Below are 18,153 nucleotides of genomic sequence, written 5' to 3' on the forward strand. Positions count from 1 at the left end.
AATACATAAGCGATTGGCAGGTAGGGACGACCCAGCCAAAACACCACATACAGTGTATGCAAAAGCAGCAAGAATACAAACCGGCCAAAACAGCATGGAACATTACCGTCTGTCACACCCTGCCAGCAGCAGGCATACAGTGTGAACAAATAGTACCGGCCACAGGGGGGTCTGTAATTGGACTGAATCTCACCCATGCTTCATGGGTATCTACTCCAAATTTAGCTAAGGGAACGGTACCCTTAGCTGACATCTTTTGGATATGCGGACAAAAAAGGAAACTCCTGTCATCGCTGTCCCCGAATTGGAAAGGCCTTTGTGCTCCTGTGATGCTCACAGGAGCAATAACAGTAATTGAAATGCCAAATGCAATACAGCCCATGCCACAGAAACTTCGTAAGAAAAGAGGAATAATGACGTTTAAAACAGACTACAACATCACAGTAAGAAACGGGATACCAGAAGGGATACCCCGACAATTAGAAGCCATAGACAGTAGCAGAGTTAAAGCAGATGAAGACGCGGATAAATGGGGATGGGCATTGGCTCTGTTCGGGGTTACTCCAAAAATCCGTTCTAGGTTCCAGGAGGTGCAGTGGATTAATTACTTGTGGTATAATCAACAAAGATATTTGAATTGGACATTGGCAGCTGTAGGAGCCTTAACCGAACAACTGCACGCCACCTCGCTAATGACAATGCAAAATAGATTAGCTATCGAGATGATGATGGCTGATGAACAAGGAGTTTGTATTATGATCAAAGCCACCGAATGTTGCACAGCTATTCCCATGCGTACAGGGGAAGACGGAAATTTGACAGAGCTCTTAATCACACTTGAAGAGATGCAACAGGAACTGTTAAGTAACTCCATAGGAGGGAGAAATGAAACTGACGATTCTGGATACATTGTAGGGAATGGAATGAATATTGGCCCACTGTTTTCACTGTTTGGGGCTCTAAGGAGAGGGTGGATATCATGGAAAGACTGGTTATACCAGATAGGTGTAATCTTGGCACTAACAGGGGTGGCGGTCTTGCTGGTAATATGTTGTGGTATTCCCTTGATAAAATTTCTGGTCAATAAATTGATTTCATCCACAGTAGGACAGCTCCCACTGTTAGCCATCCGAGCCCTGGAAGAAAGCACAAACGAAATAGACAGAGAACCAGAATATATGGAAATGGATGAAATACCAATTATCCTCCCCGACAGCCCCCAGCTACCTAATATTGTGGCGTATACCCCAGATAGGGAGGACTGGGATGGACCGTGCTTGGTGATATTGTAGACGAGGAAGAAGACATGCATGCACATTTACATTCACACACATGCACCCACAAAAATGAGGGATAGGATAGACAATATCTGAAAGAATGACATGGAGCTGTAATAATGAACGTACAGGTATATTACTAGGACACAGGAGTATGGCTGAGAGACCAGACTCCCCTGATCAGGGACCTGTGCCTGATCTGCCTCTATCAAGTCTGATTGGACTCTCAGAACTGTTTGGAGAAGAGGATATACAGGAGGGATGGTCGAGACATGATTGGTCGCCACAGCCGCCATCCATCCAGCAGCTAAACCAGTTGGCAACAGAAGGATCTTCATCGTTCCAGCACCTGGCGATGACGGCTTCACAGAATCTGCCTGCAGCAAGAGTCGGCCCAAGGACTCCACCATCACCTGAAGGACCCTTTGGACTCAGGAACACACCCCTTCCGCAGATGCCATGGAGACAGTCACATGTGCCAGTGGCAACGATACCCTCCAGGGGAGGCAGCCAAGGTCGGCCATATGCAGCAACCGCCCGAGTGCATCCTAGACCCAATTCACTGCTAGGACCTGGACATGCTAGCCAGCATGATGGAGCATATGGAGAGGGAACAGCTAGGGCTGGCCACCACCACCCTGAATGTGGGCAAGAATTCTCTGGGGGCCCTGTACAACCTGGCCAAGCAGCACAAGGAGCTGTAAAGATCCATCAGAGAACTGCACGACTGTCTGAAAGCCAGAATTCCTGATCCTTCCCCCACTACCCCTGAAAAGCCAACCTCCCCATATTCCCCAACTTCTCCCAAAACTTCAGACGCTGAGTAAATGCTGAGGAGCGCGGACTGACGTAATGGCACTGAACACGGACTATGATCTTAGTTCTTGAGTTTGAATTGCGGACTGGTTTCAGAAATCTGAGTGTAAATAAAAACAAAGAAGGATATATGTTAGTAACGAAGGTCGGGTAAATGTCCTTACCATCATCTGCGTAACACAGATAAAGCTAAATGCGTACACATAGATATCACATTGCAAAGTTATAAAAAGGGGACCCTTACACGGCGTGTTTGTAGATTTAGTAGTAAAGATGCACCATAGGGACCCCTTTTTCTTAAATTATAGCATGCCTCAAGAGACATGCATTGCCTAAATTTGGCGCCTGGCCAAAAAGGACATTAGAAAACAACCTGAAAAAGAAGGATAACAATATTGGAGAATGTTGAGAATTGGCCTATAATGAAAACCATTATATGATTGACTAAGACAAATGACTTAAGGACGGACATGAAGGGAAACCATTTATGGTGTTTATCATTTAACTAGATATAGCTGCGCAACTTTGGAATAGTTTCTTGATTGGTTGACTAAATAGTGGTAACGTAGGGGTTATTTGATGCATTTAAATAATAAATGTGTGACGCTTTAACAAAATAATATGTAGAACCAAGTATAATGGGTTGGAGCCTCTGGTTGAGTGAGACAATAGATGCCAGAAGATAATTGGTTGCACTAATGTCAATGTAATGCCTTTACTTTGCCATGATTAAGAGGTTGCTGTAACTTGTTTTATGTGGCCATTTTAAGTGCCTTGAATTACACCAAAACTCAATGTTTGAATGTCACCTTGCGTTGATATAATCCAGTTAATTGCTCACCTTGTGCCTTAGTATGTAGGTTCACCTGCACTTCAATATATTTACCGTGTGAAGTATCACTGATATTCATATCCGCACCAGAGTTATCAGTAAGTCGAGTGATGTGTTTTTCTTTCTTTTTTATTGCAATGCACAAATGAGGATGTCTTGTCAGTAAACAACCCAAGAGTATAGTTGATGTAATGGGACTCTTTCGAGTCCCAGAGGAGGGACTGTAGAAGAATTTTAGGTCCTTATTTGAACTATGATGAACTATCAAGTGTCCTGATCCGAACTGTATGTCTTCTGGTTGAACTAGCAGGTGTTCAACCCCAAAAAAAGGGCTCTATTAGTCATTCAGTCTGTCAGGGGCTTTCCAAGGCCTTTTAGGTGCTTTCCCGCAGGCCACGTGCAGGGGCCTGAGGCCAGCTGCACCTGTGGCTGAAGGTCTTTTAAAAAAATCAGTTGTAAATCCTTCACGTTTTAATGGGAGCGTTTGTCACATTGAAATAATGGCCTAACACCTGCTTAGGGTTCACTAGAGGACGCTTCCAATAGAAAACCATGTCTTGGGAATGAAATAAATAAAAAGGTCGAAGGAGGAGCGATGCCCGCGGGTCTCCAATAAATAGATGAGCGCGGTTGTCACATATTCAGTCTCTCTAGAGGACTCAGTTTGTCTAAGCTCTGTGTCAAAGGCTTAAATAAACTTAAAAACTCTGTGCATTTTATCTTGCTTAAGGCTGAATTATTCTAAAGTGTTGTGTCCTTTTCTAGCATATCACTTGCAATTAGTTTGTGTTATCTAAAAGACGACATCCTGAGAAGACTAAAGACAAACCACGACAAACACCTGTTTGGAACATTCCACAGGTGAACAGGTTAATTTGAAACAGGTGGGTGTCATGATTGGGTATAAAAGGAGCATCCTCAAAAGTCTCAGCTATTCACAAGCAAAGATGGGGCGAGGATCACCACTTTGTGAACAACAGCCATACATCAACAACATCCTGTCCTGTCCCCTTCTGCAAAGGGGACAGGACAGGATGTTGGACACTGCTCCGTATTGAAGGGAGGATGGATGGGGTCGTGTATTGGGAGATTTTGGCAAACAATCTCCTTCCCTCAGTAAGAGCATTGTAGATGGGTCATGGCTGGGTCTTCCAGCATGACAGTGACCCCAAACACACAGCCAGGGCAACTAAGGAGGGGCTCCGTAAGAAGCATTTCAAGGTCCTGGAGTGGCCTGGCCAGTGTCCGGACCTGAACTCAATAGAAAATCTTTGGAGGGAGTTGAAACTCCAAACCTGAAAGATTTGGAGAAGATCTGTATGGAGGAGTGGACCAAAATCCCTGCTGCAGTTTGTGCAAACCTGGTTAAAAAACTACAGGAAACATTTGACCTCTGTAATTGCAAACAAAGGCTACTGTACCAAATATAAACATTGATTTTCACAGGTGTTCAAATACTTATTTGCAGCAGTAACATACAAATAAATTATTTTTAAAAAAATCATACATTGTGATTTCCAGATTTTTTTTTTTTTAGATTATGTCTCTCACAGTGGACATGCACCTAAGATGAAAATTTCAGACCCTTCCATGATTTCTAAGTGGGAGAACTTGCAAAATCTGAGGGTGTTCAAATACTTATTTTCCTCACTGTATGTTTCCACCGCCATGCTTTACGGTTGGGATGTTTTCTTGGGGTTGTTCTCATCCTCTAAACAGCCAAGTGGAGTTGATTCCAAAAAGCTCTATTTTGGTCTCATCTGACCACATGACCTTCTCCCATGCCTCCTCTGGATCATCCAGATGGTCACTGGTGAACTTCAAGCAGGCCTGGACATGTGCTGGCTTGAGCAGGGGGACCTTGCCGCCCTGCAGGATTTTAAACCATGACAGCATCATGTGTTACTAATGTAATCTTTGTGACTGTGGTCCCAGCTCTCTTCAGGTCATTGACCAGGTCCTCCTGTGTAGTTTCAAGCTTTCTCAGAATCATCCTTACCCCACGAAGTGAGATCTTGCATGAAATCCCAGATCGAGGGAGATTGACAGTCATCTCGTGTTTCTTCCACTTTCTAATAAATAATCATAACAGTTTTTGTCTTCTCACCAAGCTGCTTGCCTCTTGTCCTGTAGTCCATCCCAGCCTTGTGCAGGTCTACAGTTTTGTCCTTGATGTCCTTAGACAGCTCTTTGGTCTTGGCTATGGTGGACAGGTTGGAGTGTGATTGATTGTGTGAACAGGTGTCTTTTATACAGGTAACAAGTTCAAACAGATGCAATTAATACAGGTAAAGAGTCCAGAATAGGAGGGCTTCTTAAAGAAGAATTAACAGGTCTGTGAGAGAAAAAAAACTCTTGCTGGTTGGTAGATGATCAAATGCTTATTTCATGCAATAAAATTCAAATTAATTATTTAAAAATCATATAATGTGATTTTCTGGAATTTTGTTTTTTTTTAAGATTCTCTCACAATTGACGAGTACCTACGATAAAAATTACAGACCTCTCCATTCTTTGCAGGTGGGAAAACCTGCAAAATTTACAGTGGATCAAATACTTATTTCCCCCACTGTACATTCTTCAGAGATTCTGAATTAGATTTTGTCAAGTGTCTATGCATGAATGCTAATGTTAGCTAATTTCTAACATTTGCCTTAAATTACAGGATAACTAACATTAGCTAGCTAAGGCGAACATTTGCTAAATTAATGGGGTAAGAATTCCATAGACATGTCTGCCACCTGTTGGATGGCTAGTGTATACGGCGTGGATAATACATTAGGAACAGGTGCGGTTGGCAGCACAGAAATATACTAATTGAAATAAATTTTCTGATTGTTTCACAGTGTTTTCAGTCTACAACTCAAGTCATATTTTCACACATACCCGCTGAAAAAATTTTGTATGAATTTTGCCACAAAAGAAAGCGAGGCATGCAGAAGCTTCTTGCTCTCTCTGTGTGTGGGTTTGAAATTATGAGTGGCTTCAAAGAATCTTCTCTTTACTTTCATTTCTGATGATCCCCAAGCCCACCACTGTCATTTAAATACAACTTATAAATGTCTCAAAAACCACTACAATCAGGTCATCATGTTTAAAACATCTTAAAGTACTCAAATCTATATCTTTTTGTTGTGAAAGTGTAGTGACACGGACGCACAACAGGGGGCGCAAATGAACGGACAATAGAGGGAGTTAAATTTGAACACTTTACTGTTGTGAATGTCACAACCACACACAGCAGATTATAGAATAAATACAAGTCAATGGATAAAGGTGTCGTGTGGGCAGGCTCGACGATAGGAGACGTCCGTCTGGAGATGAACCGGAACCACACGATTTCCACCGCCACCGAACCCGAAGAATACTGGAGCCGCCAGGTCCCGAATTCCCCAGGTGGCCACCGTCTCAGCGTGTCGGATCTGGTACTGCTGGCGAAGAGCAAAGACAGTCAAGTGTGGGTGTGTGTACACCCCGTAACAACAACGGTGGGAATTCCACCTCCACCTCTAACACACACTCGTGCAGCGTCTGAGTACCACTTATCTGGTGGGACATAGAACGAAACAGTCGCGGCCCACGCCGGTCCTCTGGGTAGACAGCTGCAACAAAGTAGCTCTTGAAATCAATTAGTACAATACGCAGGCAGAGAAAGTTACCTCCAAGAAGTACGATATCTCGGCGACATGGTGGAGGTGTCATCCTGCTTTTATCCGGGGTGAAGTGCAGATGATCGGTGACAGCTGTCATAGTTGATGAGTGACAGCTGTCACCTCGGCTGTTCCTGTAAGGCGGCAGCGCCCCCTCGTGCCTGAAGCCCGCACTTCAGGCAGGGCGCCCTCTGGTGGTGGGCCAGCAGTACCTCCTCTTCTGGCGGCCCACACAACAGGACCCCCCCCTCAACGGGCGCCTCCTGGCGCCCGACCAGGCTTGTCTGGGCGGCGACGGTAGAAATCGGCCAGGAGGGCCGGGTCCAGGATGAAGCTCCTCTTCACCCAGGAGCGTTCTTCGGGTCCATACCCCTCCCAGTCCACCAAATATTGGAAACCCCGGCTCATTCGACGGACATCCAGGAGCCGGCATACTGTCCAAGCTGGCTCCCCGTCGATGATACGGAGCCTCACTGCGGCGGGACTGAGGACCTTGAGGACCTTGAGGATCCGGAAGGGCCCTATGTATCGGTCTTTTAGTTTGGGGGAAGCCACCTGGAGAGGTATGCCCATGTGGATAGCCATACCTCCTGCCCGGGCTGATATGCGGGAGCCGGGGACCGTCGACGGTCTGCATGGGACTTTGCCCTCGTCCGGGCCCTCAACAAGGCCGAACGGGCGGTGCGCCACACCCGACGGCATCTCCGCAGGTGGGCCTCGACCGAGGGTACACCGACCTCTCCCTCCACCACAGGAAACAAAGGGGGCTGGTACCCCAGACACACCTCGAACGGGGAGAGGCCGGTGGCAGAGGACACTTGGCTGTTATGCGCATACTCGATCCAGGCCAGGTGTTCACTCCAAGCCGTTGGGTGTGCGGATGTAGTACATCGCAGGGCCTGCTCCAGCTCTTGATTAGCCCGTTCAGCCTGTCCGTTGGTCTGAGGGTGATACCCAGACGAGAGGCTCATGGTGGCCCCCAGCTCCCGGCAGAAACTCTTCCAAACCTGCGAGGAAAACTGGGGACCACGATCTGAGACGATGTCTGTTGGTATCCCATGCAGACGTACGACATGGTGAACCAGGAGATCCGCTGTCTCCTGGGCCGATGGGAGCTTCGGGAGGGCCACGAAGTGGGCCGCCTTGGAGAACTGGTCCACTATCGTGAGGATGGTGGTGCGCCCCCGAGACGGCGGGAGGCCCGTGACGAAATCCAGACCGATGTGGGACCAGGGGCGATGAGGCACAGGAAGCTGCTGAAGGAGTCCCTGTGCCTTTTGGTGGTCCACCTTGCCCCTGGCGCAGGTGGTGCAGGCCTGGATGTAAGCCCGGACGTCAGCCTCCAGGGACGCCCACCAGAAGCGCTGCCGGACCACTGCCACGGTCCTACGCACCCCTGGGTGGCAGGAGAGCTTGGACCCGTGACAGAAGTCCAGGACGGCAGCCCTGGCTTCTGGTGGGACATATAGTCTATTCTTCGGCCCTGTTCCGGGATCCGGGCTCCGTGCCAGGGCCTCCCGGACGGTCTTCTCCACGTCCCAGGTAAGGGTGGCCACGATAGTGGACTCCGGTACGATGGGTTCCGGTGGATCCGACAGCTCGGTCTTGACTTCGTGTTCATGCACCCGGGACAAGGCATCCGACCTCTGGTTTTTGGTCCCGGGGCGGTAGGTGATCCGGAAGTCAAAACGGCCGAAGAACAATGACCAGCGGGCTTGCCTGGGGTTCAGTCGCCTGGCGGTCCTGATATACTCCAGGTTCCGGTGGTCAGTAAAAACCGTGAAAGGCACTGACGCTCCCTCCAGCAGGTGTCTCCACTCCTCAAGAGCCTCTTTCACTGCTAGGAGTTCTCGATTGCCGACGTCATAGTTCCGCTCTGCTGGGGTCAACCTGCGGGAGAAATAGGCACACGGGTGAAGAACCTTATCGGTCTCTCCGCTCTGGGATAGCACGGTTCCTATCCCTGAGTCAGAGGCGTCCACTTCAACCACAAACTGGCGACTGGGATCGGGCTGCACCAAGACGGGTGCAGTCGAGAAGCGCTGTTTCAACTCCCTGAACGCGGCATCACACCGATCCGACCAGGTGAAGGGAACTTTTGGTGAGGTCAGGGCTGTCAGGGGGCTAACTACCTGACTATACCCCTTAATGAACCTCCTGTAAAAATTTGCGAAGCCGAGGAACTGTTGCAGCTTCCTCCGGCTCGTAGGTTGGGGCCAGTCTCTCACTGCCGCGACCTTGGCCGGATCCGGGGCGACGGAGTTGGAGGAGATGATAAACCCCAGGAAGGACAAAGAGGTGCGGTGAAACTCACACTTCTCGCCCTTCACAAACAGCCGGTTCTCCAACAACCGCTGCAGGACCTGACGTACATGCCGTACATGAGTCTCAGGGTCCGGAGAAAAAATGAGTATATCGTCCAGATACACGAAGACGAATCGGTGCAGGAAGTCCCGCAAGACGTCATTTACCAAAGCTTGGAACGTCGCGGGGGCGTTAGTGAGGCCGAACGGCATGACCAGGTACTCAAAATGACCTAACGGGGTGTTGAATGCCGTCTTCCACTCGTCTCCCTTCCGGACCCGAACTAGGTGATATGCATTCCTAAGATCCAGCTTTGTGAATATTTTGGCTCCATGCAGGGGGGTGAACACCGAATCCAACAAAGGCAACGGGTATCGGTTGCGAACCGTGATCTCGTTCAGCCCCCGATAATCAATGCATGGACGAAGACCGCCATCTTTCTTGCCCACAAAAAAGAAACCTGCTCCCATCGGGGAGGTGGAGTTCCGGATCAGCCCGGCAGCTAAGGAGTCCCGGATGTAGGTCTCCATCGATTCACGCTCAGGTCGTGAGAGGTTGTACAGCCTGCTGGACGGGAACTCCACGCCTGGAATCAAATCGATGGCGCAATCGTACGGACGGTGCGGGGGAAGGGTGAGTGCCCGATCCTTGCTGAAAACGTCAGCAAGATCGTGGTACTCAACCGGCACCGCCGACAGATTGGGAGGGACTTTGACCTGCTCCTTAGCCTGGGAACCGGGGGGGACCGAGGATCCTAAACACACCTGATGGCAGGTCTCGCTCCACTGTACCACCACCCCGGACGGCCAATCAATCCGGGGATTGTGTTTTAGCATCCACGGGAAGCCCAAAATCATGCGGGAGGTAGAAGGAGTCACAAAATAACTCGATCTCCTCCCGATGATTCCCAGACACCACCAGAGTTACAGGTGGTGTCTTGTGCATGATTAAAGGGAGAAGGGTGCCATCTAGTGCCCGCACCTGCAACGGCGAAGGAAGCGCCACCAGAGGGAGCCCTACCTCCCTTGCCTATCTAAATCCCCCGGTTCTTCCTTAGCTACCAGGTGCTCCTTCAGGGCCGACGACAGTCCGTTTACGAAGGCGGCACGGAGCACAACGTTATTCCAGCCAGACCTCGCAGCCGCGATGCGGAAGTTGACTGCATATTCGGCTGTGCGCCGGCGTCCCTGTCGCATTGACAGCAGCACTGTTGAAGCGGTCTCTCCTCTGTTAGGGTGATCAAACACTGTTCTGAACTCCCTCACAAACCCAGTATACGTATGAAGGAGCCGTGAATTTTGCTCCCAAAGCGCCGTAGCCCAAGCGTGTGCCTCTCCTCGAAGCAGATTAATTACATAAGCTACTTTACTAGCATCAGACGCGTACATGATGGGACGTTGTGCAAAGACGAGCGAACACTGCATGAGAAAGTCCACGCACGTCTCCACACAACTTCCGTACGGCTCTGGGGGGCTTATGTATGCTTCAGGGGATGGTGGGAGGGGTTGTTGAACGACCACTGGAACATTCATATCTTGCACAGGGTCGGCAGGAGGAGGAGCTGCAGCAGCGCCCTGAGCGCTCGCTGCCACCTGTGCGGAGAGAGCCTCCACCCTGCGGTTCAGGAGGAAGTTTTGCTCGGTCATCTGATCCAACCGAGTCGTAAAGGCAGTGAGGATGTGCTGCAACTCACCAATCACGCCTCCTGCAGACGCCTGTGCACCCTGCTCTCCCATTGGTCGTTCAATTGCTGGGTGACGCCTCTCGGAGTCCATGACGCTGGCCGAGATATCCTGTTGTGAAAGTGTAGTGACACGGACCCACAACAGGGGGCGCAAATGAACGGACAATAGAGGGAGTTAAATTTGAACACTTTACTGTTGTGAATGTCACAACCACACACAGCGGATTATAGAATAAATACAAGTCAATGGATAAAGGTGTCGTGTGGGCAGGCTCGACGATAGGAGACGTCCGTCTGGAGATGAACCGGAACCACACGATTTCCACCGCCACCGAACCCGAAGAATACTGGAGCCGCCAGGTCCCGAATTCCCCAGGTGGCCACCGTCTCAGCGTGTCGGATCTGGTACTGCTGGCGAAGAGCAAAGACAGTCAAGTGTGGGTGTGTGTACACCCCGTAACAACAACGGTGGGAATTCCACCTCCACCTCTAACACACACTCGTGCAGCGTCTGAGTACCACTTATCTGGTGGGACGTAGAACGAAACAGTCGCGGCCCACACCGGTCCTCTGGGTAGACAGCTGCAACAAAGTAGCTCTTGAAATCAATTAGTACAATACGCAGGCAGAGAAAGTTACCTCCAAGAAGTACGATATCTCGGCGACGTGGTGGAGGTGTCATCCTGCTTTTATCCGGGGTGAAGTGCAGATGATCGGTGACAGCTGTCATAGTTGATGAGTGACAGCTGTCACCTCGGCTGTTCCTGTAAGGCGGCAGCGCCCTCTTGTGCCTGAAGCCCGCACTTCAGGCAGGGCGCCCTCTGGTGGTGGGCCAGCAGTACCTCCTCTTCTGGCGGCCCACACAACACTTTTTACAAATTTCAAACTAAGTTTACTGAAAAATAATTTCTCTAGCCATCTAAATCTGTTGACATTTGAAGCAGTTTAATAATAATTTAAAACCGGTGTTGCCGACCGAATGGTCCCCCCCATAAATCGGTCTGCCCTGCCTTCACTGAGCATGCGTCATGAGCCGCGGCTCACGGATTATCACCTTGTTTCTGCTTAAAACTGCACTCCAGTCATCATCTATCTCAGCAACAGATATCAGAGGCTTTTGTACAACAATCATTTCCACATAAATTCAGCATTATTTCATCATAAAGGACGGATGAAGCAAGCAGAGTGCCGCGGCTACACGAGCTGCTAGCTGATGCGTTCACTGTATGTCAGTCATTTCAAAGCATCACCGAGTTTCACCTCGTTTCTGCTTAAAACTGACTTTAGAATGATTTAAGAGGTTTTACCTTGTCATCTGATGGTTAGTAATCACATTATTCCCTTTGATAGTTTTTGGTGAAGAGAGTCGGACTCAGACGAGCTGCTGTGGTCCCAAATTACACATGCAGTGAAGGCAGGTGGACCGATTTTTAGGGGGGGGGGACTGTTCAGGTCTGCGACACCGCCTTACCTAATGTAAAGAAATAAAATCAGAAAATTGCCCCATTTCACAAACAAACAAGTTGTCTCAAGTTGAAGCAGTTAAACAGTATTTTGGTAACTGACAAATCCTTCTGATCATTTGTACCTTCTTTGCACAAAGTTCAATCAGAAATCTAGAAACAATGTCTCCAGTCAACTTATCATTCTGCTGCAAGACAATGTTATTTATTTGTCCAAAGAATGTTGTTCCAGTAGAAGGCAAACTTCTATATTATAATAGCCAAGTGGCCTCTGTATACATGTATGGCTTCGATCACGCAGAAACCTTGGAGACCTGACATTTGCTGTTTGGTAAGCTTATGTATTTTGTGGCAAGGAGGAGCGCTGCAAAAACATAAAAGTCGACGGCACAAATATTTTTGGACAAATTAGCAATTTTGTCTAACCAGTAAACAATGGGCATTGTGCTGCAATGCACCATGGGAATTCTGGGTTTTGGGGTTTTAAATGTTATTATGGTTCATGTTAGTTTAACAGTGTTGTTAGTGTTGTGATTTGTTTTCATAGTTAAGTGCTATGTTGCTGGTACCATGACTGAAAAGTATATTGCGTTTGATGTCTTCTACCACAGTCTGTTTCTGCATGTCTAAAAATAGACGCACCTGCTTGTGGCAGAATGCGGAAAAGGCAAAAAGCGATTTCTGACCTAGCAATTTTTAAATCAAAGCTTACGACGTATTTAAAATGACTCTTAATACAGTGGTGGTATGAACTTTTTTGCTTTCATGTGCGACTTTAATTCTATTGTATGTTGCTTTTATTCTTGTAAATTTTATTCCTTGATGTGACTGTAATGCACTTTGGTCATTTTCTGGCTGGGCCATATAAATGTTGATTAATTGATTAGGTTTTTTTTTTTTGTTTTAATAGAAAAACTATTTCAAACTTGGCAACTACTCTTCACCTGGGCAAAAGAGTGGTAGGTCTCTAGTATTTTAAATTACAGATAAGCAAAATCATATTCCCTGCAGCTGCTCATCAGATAGCTATAAATCAGTTTGGATAATTAATATATTCATCTGATGGATGGTCTCCACTGATGATGCTGCCTGTACACTTTTATTCTCTTAATTCCCCCATGCTCATTTTGGGTTGAGTTGCGAATACTTGCAATGTGTTACAGGATCAGCAGAAAGCTGTCTTTAGTCTCTCACTTTGGGGTTAATTATAATGGGGATGTCTCTGTAATAACTTCACACAATAATGACATTAACAAGCTGCTACCCCAAAAACTACACAAGCAAAACATGAGAAACAGTGGCAGGAGGCAGACAACACTGATAGAACAGCAAAGAAGACAGTCCACAACACCAACAAAATCATTAAAGAGACAACAGGAAAAACATAAAATGGTACGTACTGGCAGAGTTGATCATGATGATAATGAGCCATAGAAGAGCGCAGAGTTTGCAGTGAGTGCGTGTGTTGTGTGAATGTGATTGGTCACATGAAAGCTATAAATAGATGTGCAAAGTGTGACAAATACAATGAGATGAGTGGTAAAGTGGATGAGTGCGAGTGAGGAGTTGCATCAGTGCCACGTTGTCCCTAAACTGCAGGTTGGGGCTTCAGAGCATTTCAGCCACAGCTGGACAGGATTTGCACCACAAACAAACCAGGAGTGAGTGACCCAAGGGAATGCAGACCAGCCACACCAGGAAGAGGTGTACAGTAGTGTTCAGAATAATAGTAGTGCTATGTGACTAAAAAGATTAATCCAGGTTTTGAGTATATTTCTTATTGTTACATGGGAAACAAGGTACCAGTAGATTCAGTAGATTCTCACAAATCCAACAAGACCAAGCATTCATTATATGCACACTCTTAAGGCTATGAAATTGGGCTATCAGTAAAAAAAAAAGTAGGAATAATAGTAGCATCTGCTATTGACGCTACAAACTCAAAGCTATTATGTTCAAACTGCTTTTTTAGCAATCCTGTGAATCACTAAACTAGTATTTAGTTGTATAACCACAGTTTTACATGATTTCTTCACATCTGCGAGGCGTTACTTTTGTTGGTTTGGAACCAAGAGTTTGCTCGTTTACTAGTGTGCTTGGGGTCATTGTCTTGTTGAAACACCCATTTCAAGGGCATGTCCTCTTCAGCATAAGGCAACATGACCTCTTCAAGTATTTTGACATATCCAAACTGATCTATACCTTATATGCGATATATAGGCCCAACACCATAGTAGGAGAAACATGGCCATATGATGCTTGCACCACCATGCTTCACTGTCTTCACTGTGAACTGTGGCTTGAATTCAGAGTTTTGGGGTCGTCTCACAAACTGTCTGTGGCCCTTGGACCCAAAAAGAACAATTTTACTCTCATCAGTCCACAAAATATTCCTCCATTTCTCTTTAGACCAGTTGGTGTGTTCTTTGGCAAATTGTAACCTCTTCTGCACGTCTTTTATTTAACAGGACTTTGCGGGGGATTCTTACAAATAAATTAGCTTCACACAGGCGTCTTCTGTCACAGCACTTACAGGTAACTCCAGACTGTCTTTGATCATCCTGGAGCTCATCAATGGGTGAGCCTTTGCCATTCTGGTTATTCTTCTATCCATTTTGATGGTTATTTTCCGTTTTCTTCCACACATTTTTTGTTGTTGTTGTTGTCTATTTTAAAGCATTGGAGATCATTGTAGATAGACAGCCTATAATTTTTTGTACCTGCATATAAATTTTCCCCTCTCCAATCAACTTTTTAAACTACGCTGTTCTTCTGAACAATGTCTTGATCGTCCCATTTTCCTCAGGCTTTCAAAGAGAAAAGCATGTTCAACAGGTGCTGACTTCATCCTTAAATAGGGGACACCTGATTCACACCTGTCTGTTCCACAAAATTGACAAACTCACTGACTGAATGCCACACTTGTGAACACCCCCTTTTCTGCTTTTTTTTTTTTTTTTACTAATACAACCCCTGGCAAAAATTATGGAATCACCGGCCTCAGAGGATGTTCATTCAGTTGTTTAATTTTGTAGAAAAAAAGCAGATCACAGACATGACACAAAACTAAAGTCATTTCAAATGGCAACTTTCTGGCTTTAAGAAACACTATAAGAAATCAAGAAAAAAGATTGTGGCAGTCAGTAACAGTTACTTTTTTAGACCAAGCAGAGGAAAAAAATATGGAATCACGCAATTCTGAGGTAAAAATTATGGAATCACCCTGTAAATTTTCATCCCCCAAATTAACACCTGCATCAAATCAGATCTGCTCATTGACATTGACCCTATACCATGACATTGACCCTATGTCTTTTTGCAAGGAATGTTTTTGGAGTTTTTGCTCTATGGCAAGATGCATTATCATCTTGAAAAATGATTTCATCATCCCCAAACACCCTTTCAATTGTCCAAAATATCAACATAAACTTGTGCATTTATTGATGATGTAATGACAGCCATCTCCCCAGTGCCTTTACCTGACATGCAGCCCCATATCATCAATGACTGTGGAAATTTACATGTTCTCTTCAGGCAGTCATCTTTATAAATCTCACTGGAAAGGCACCAAACAAAAGTTCCAGCATCATCACCTTGCCCAATGCAGATTCGAGATTCATCACTGAATATGACTTTCATCCAGTCATCCACAGTCCACAATTGCTTTTCCTTAGCCCATTGTAACCTTGTTTTTTCTGTTTAGGTGTTAATGATGCCTTTCTTTTAGCTTTTCTGTATGTAAATCCCATTTCCTTTAGCCGGTTTCTTACAGTTCGGTCACAGACGTTGACTCCAGTTTCCTCCCATTCGTTCCTCATTTGTTTTGTTGTACATGTTTCGATTTTTGAGACATATTGCTTTAAGTTTTCTGTCTTGACGCTTTGTCTTCCTTGGTCTACCAGTATGTTTGCCTTTAACAACCTTCCCATGTTTGTATTTGATCCAGAGTTTAGACACAGCTGACTGTGAACAACCAACATCTTTTGCAACATTGCGTGATGATTTACTCTCTTTTAAGAGTTTGATAATCCTCTCCTTTATTTCAATTGACATCTCTCGTGTTGGAGCCATGATTCATGTCAGTCCACTTGGTGCAACAGCTCTCCAAGGTGTGTTCACTCCTTTTTAGATGCAGACTAACGAGCAGATCTGATATGATGCAGGTGTTAGTTTTGGGGATGAAAATTTACAGGGTGATTCCATAATTTTTTCCTCAGAATTGAGTGATTCCATATTTTTTTCCTCTGCTTGGTCTAAAAAAGTAACCGTTACTGACTGCCACAATCTTTCTTGATTTCTTATAGTGTTTCTTAAAGCCAGAAAGTTGCCATTTGAAATTACTTTAGTTTTGTGTCATGTCTGTGATCTGCTTTTTTTTCTACAAAATTAAACAACTGAATGAACATCCTCCGAGGCCGGTGAGTCCATAATTTTTGCCAGGGGTTGTAGCCCAATTTCATAGCCTTAAGAGTGTGCATATCATGAACACTTGGTCTTGTTGGATTTGTGAGAATCTACTGAATCTACTGGTACCTTGTTTCCCATGTAACAATAAGAAATATACTCAAAACCTGGATTAAACTTTTTAGTCACATGGCACTATTATTATTCTGAACACTACTGTACCTGCAACAGCTAGTGAGTGTGACATACAGGATGTAGACCTCCAGTCCCAGTGACAGATGAGTCCAGCCACTGGGAAGACATCCCCCAATCACCAATGATGAGCATGCACCCATACCAGGTACCCAGAAGGCAAGCCACACTGCTCTGTAGGGACACTCACTGGCCTCCTCAGCACTCCACCCCCACCACATCCCAAGACCAATATCCTGGGAACACCGTAAAACTGTAAAGCCACCCAAGTCCATGTTGACATGGTAAACTACCGCCCAGGGGCCAAGAAACATGCTGAAATACCCCAGGTGGATTTCTGGTCAACTACAGGCACCCCAACCTGTGGATGGGGATGAAAACCGAGCATCCCCACCTCACACCACATGTGGTGTTTGGTATAATTGTTTTTTGAATTTTTTGACCATGGCATCAATGGAATGCAGGTATGCAGAGCAGAAACAAGGGGAGGCATGGGCCACAGGTAACAGACCTGCTTCAGCTACTGTTTGTGTGTCTTTCTATCTCCAGTTTTGTCCTTAGTCGTGAACACTGTGCACTATTAGACTGATATCAGGTGAATGACTTGGCCACCCAAGACAATTTCTAGGTCTTCCTGGATTGCTTTGGCAGTTTGGTTTCTGTCACTATACATCTACACTGTGAAGCTTCATTACTGCCTTAAAGGGAAAATGCGCCCAGCAAGGAGAGTGTTCAAAAGAAGGAAGAAAGCAAAACAGTTCCAAGAAGTGTAAACTAACTACAGCAATTGCATCATTCACTAGTTCAGTTCACACAAAAGCCTCCACCCCAAAAAAAAGAGAAAATTCAGTTGCTTACAGGAATGGCTGTAAGACTCATGATTAGAATAACGGAGACTTAAAAATAATTTTTAATGTAAAACATCTTTAATAGATTTCAATTGTCTTAATATGCAAGTACTACAGATACAAATGGTTTATCCTAAGTACAGTAATGGCCAAATATTCTCAAGACCCACCAACGTGCCTGTACAAAATTAAAAACACTCCCATTTCATGGCAGCATTTCTTCACCAGGCTGTGGATGAGTTTAGTCTGACAGAGTCTTGTGCTGCAGTGAATAAATTTAGTGAAAAGAAAAAAAAAAAAAAATCAATGCAAGTCAGAATAGAAGATTTACAAGACACGCTTTAGATATAGACAAAAATCAATAATCATGTCTGAACACCCATTTCGTCCCCCAGATTTTTTTTCCCCTCTCTACTTGTAGAACTCATGCTCTTGCTCATCTTTTTTAATGACAGTCTTGTAAGCTTTTTCAAAGTCTTTGGCCAGGACGATATACCGGTTTTCACGCACTGCCAGCATTCCAGCCTGAGAATAGAGAAGAAACAAACGTAAGTGTGTGTGTGTGTGTGTATATATATATATATATATATATATACGTTGTCACAATGCTAGAATTTCAAACTCAATCCCCCTACAGCTCAGAGCACATGTATCACAAAACTGCAATAAAAACTCACTGCCAG

The 18,153-nt window shown here is 45.8% G+C and overlaps 1 protein-coding gene across 1 annotated transcript in view; it reads right to left on the reverse strand.

Annotated features, from left to right (window-relative positions):
- Positions 1-17,538: 17,538 nt before the first annotated feature.
- Positions 17,539-18,153, reverse strand: part of psmc4 (proteasome 26S subunit, ATPase 4) — a 39,497-nt gene continuing 38,882 nt past the window's right edge. The window contains exon 11 of the mRNA XM_034174165.1: positions 17,539-17,995. Coding sequence (XP_034030056.1) covers positions 17,882-17,995 — 114 coding nt within the window. The 3' untranslated portion in view covers positions 17,539-17,881. The remainder of the gene's footprint in view (positions 17,996-18,153) is intronic.

Source organism: Thalassophryne amazonica, chromosome 7, assembly GCF_902500255.1.
Source record: "Thalassophryne amazonica chromosome 7, fThaAma1.1, whole genome shotgun sequence".
Classification (NCBI taxonomy): domain Eukaryota; kingdom Metazoa; phylum Chordata; class Actinopteri; order Batrachoidiformes; family Batrachoididae; genus Thalassophryne; species Thalassophryne amazonica.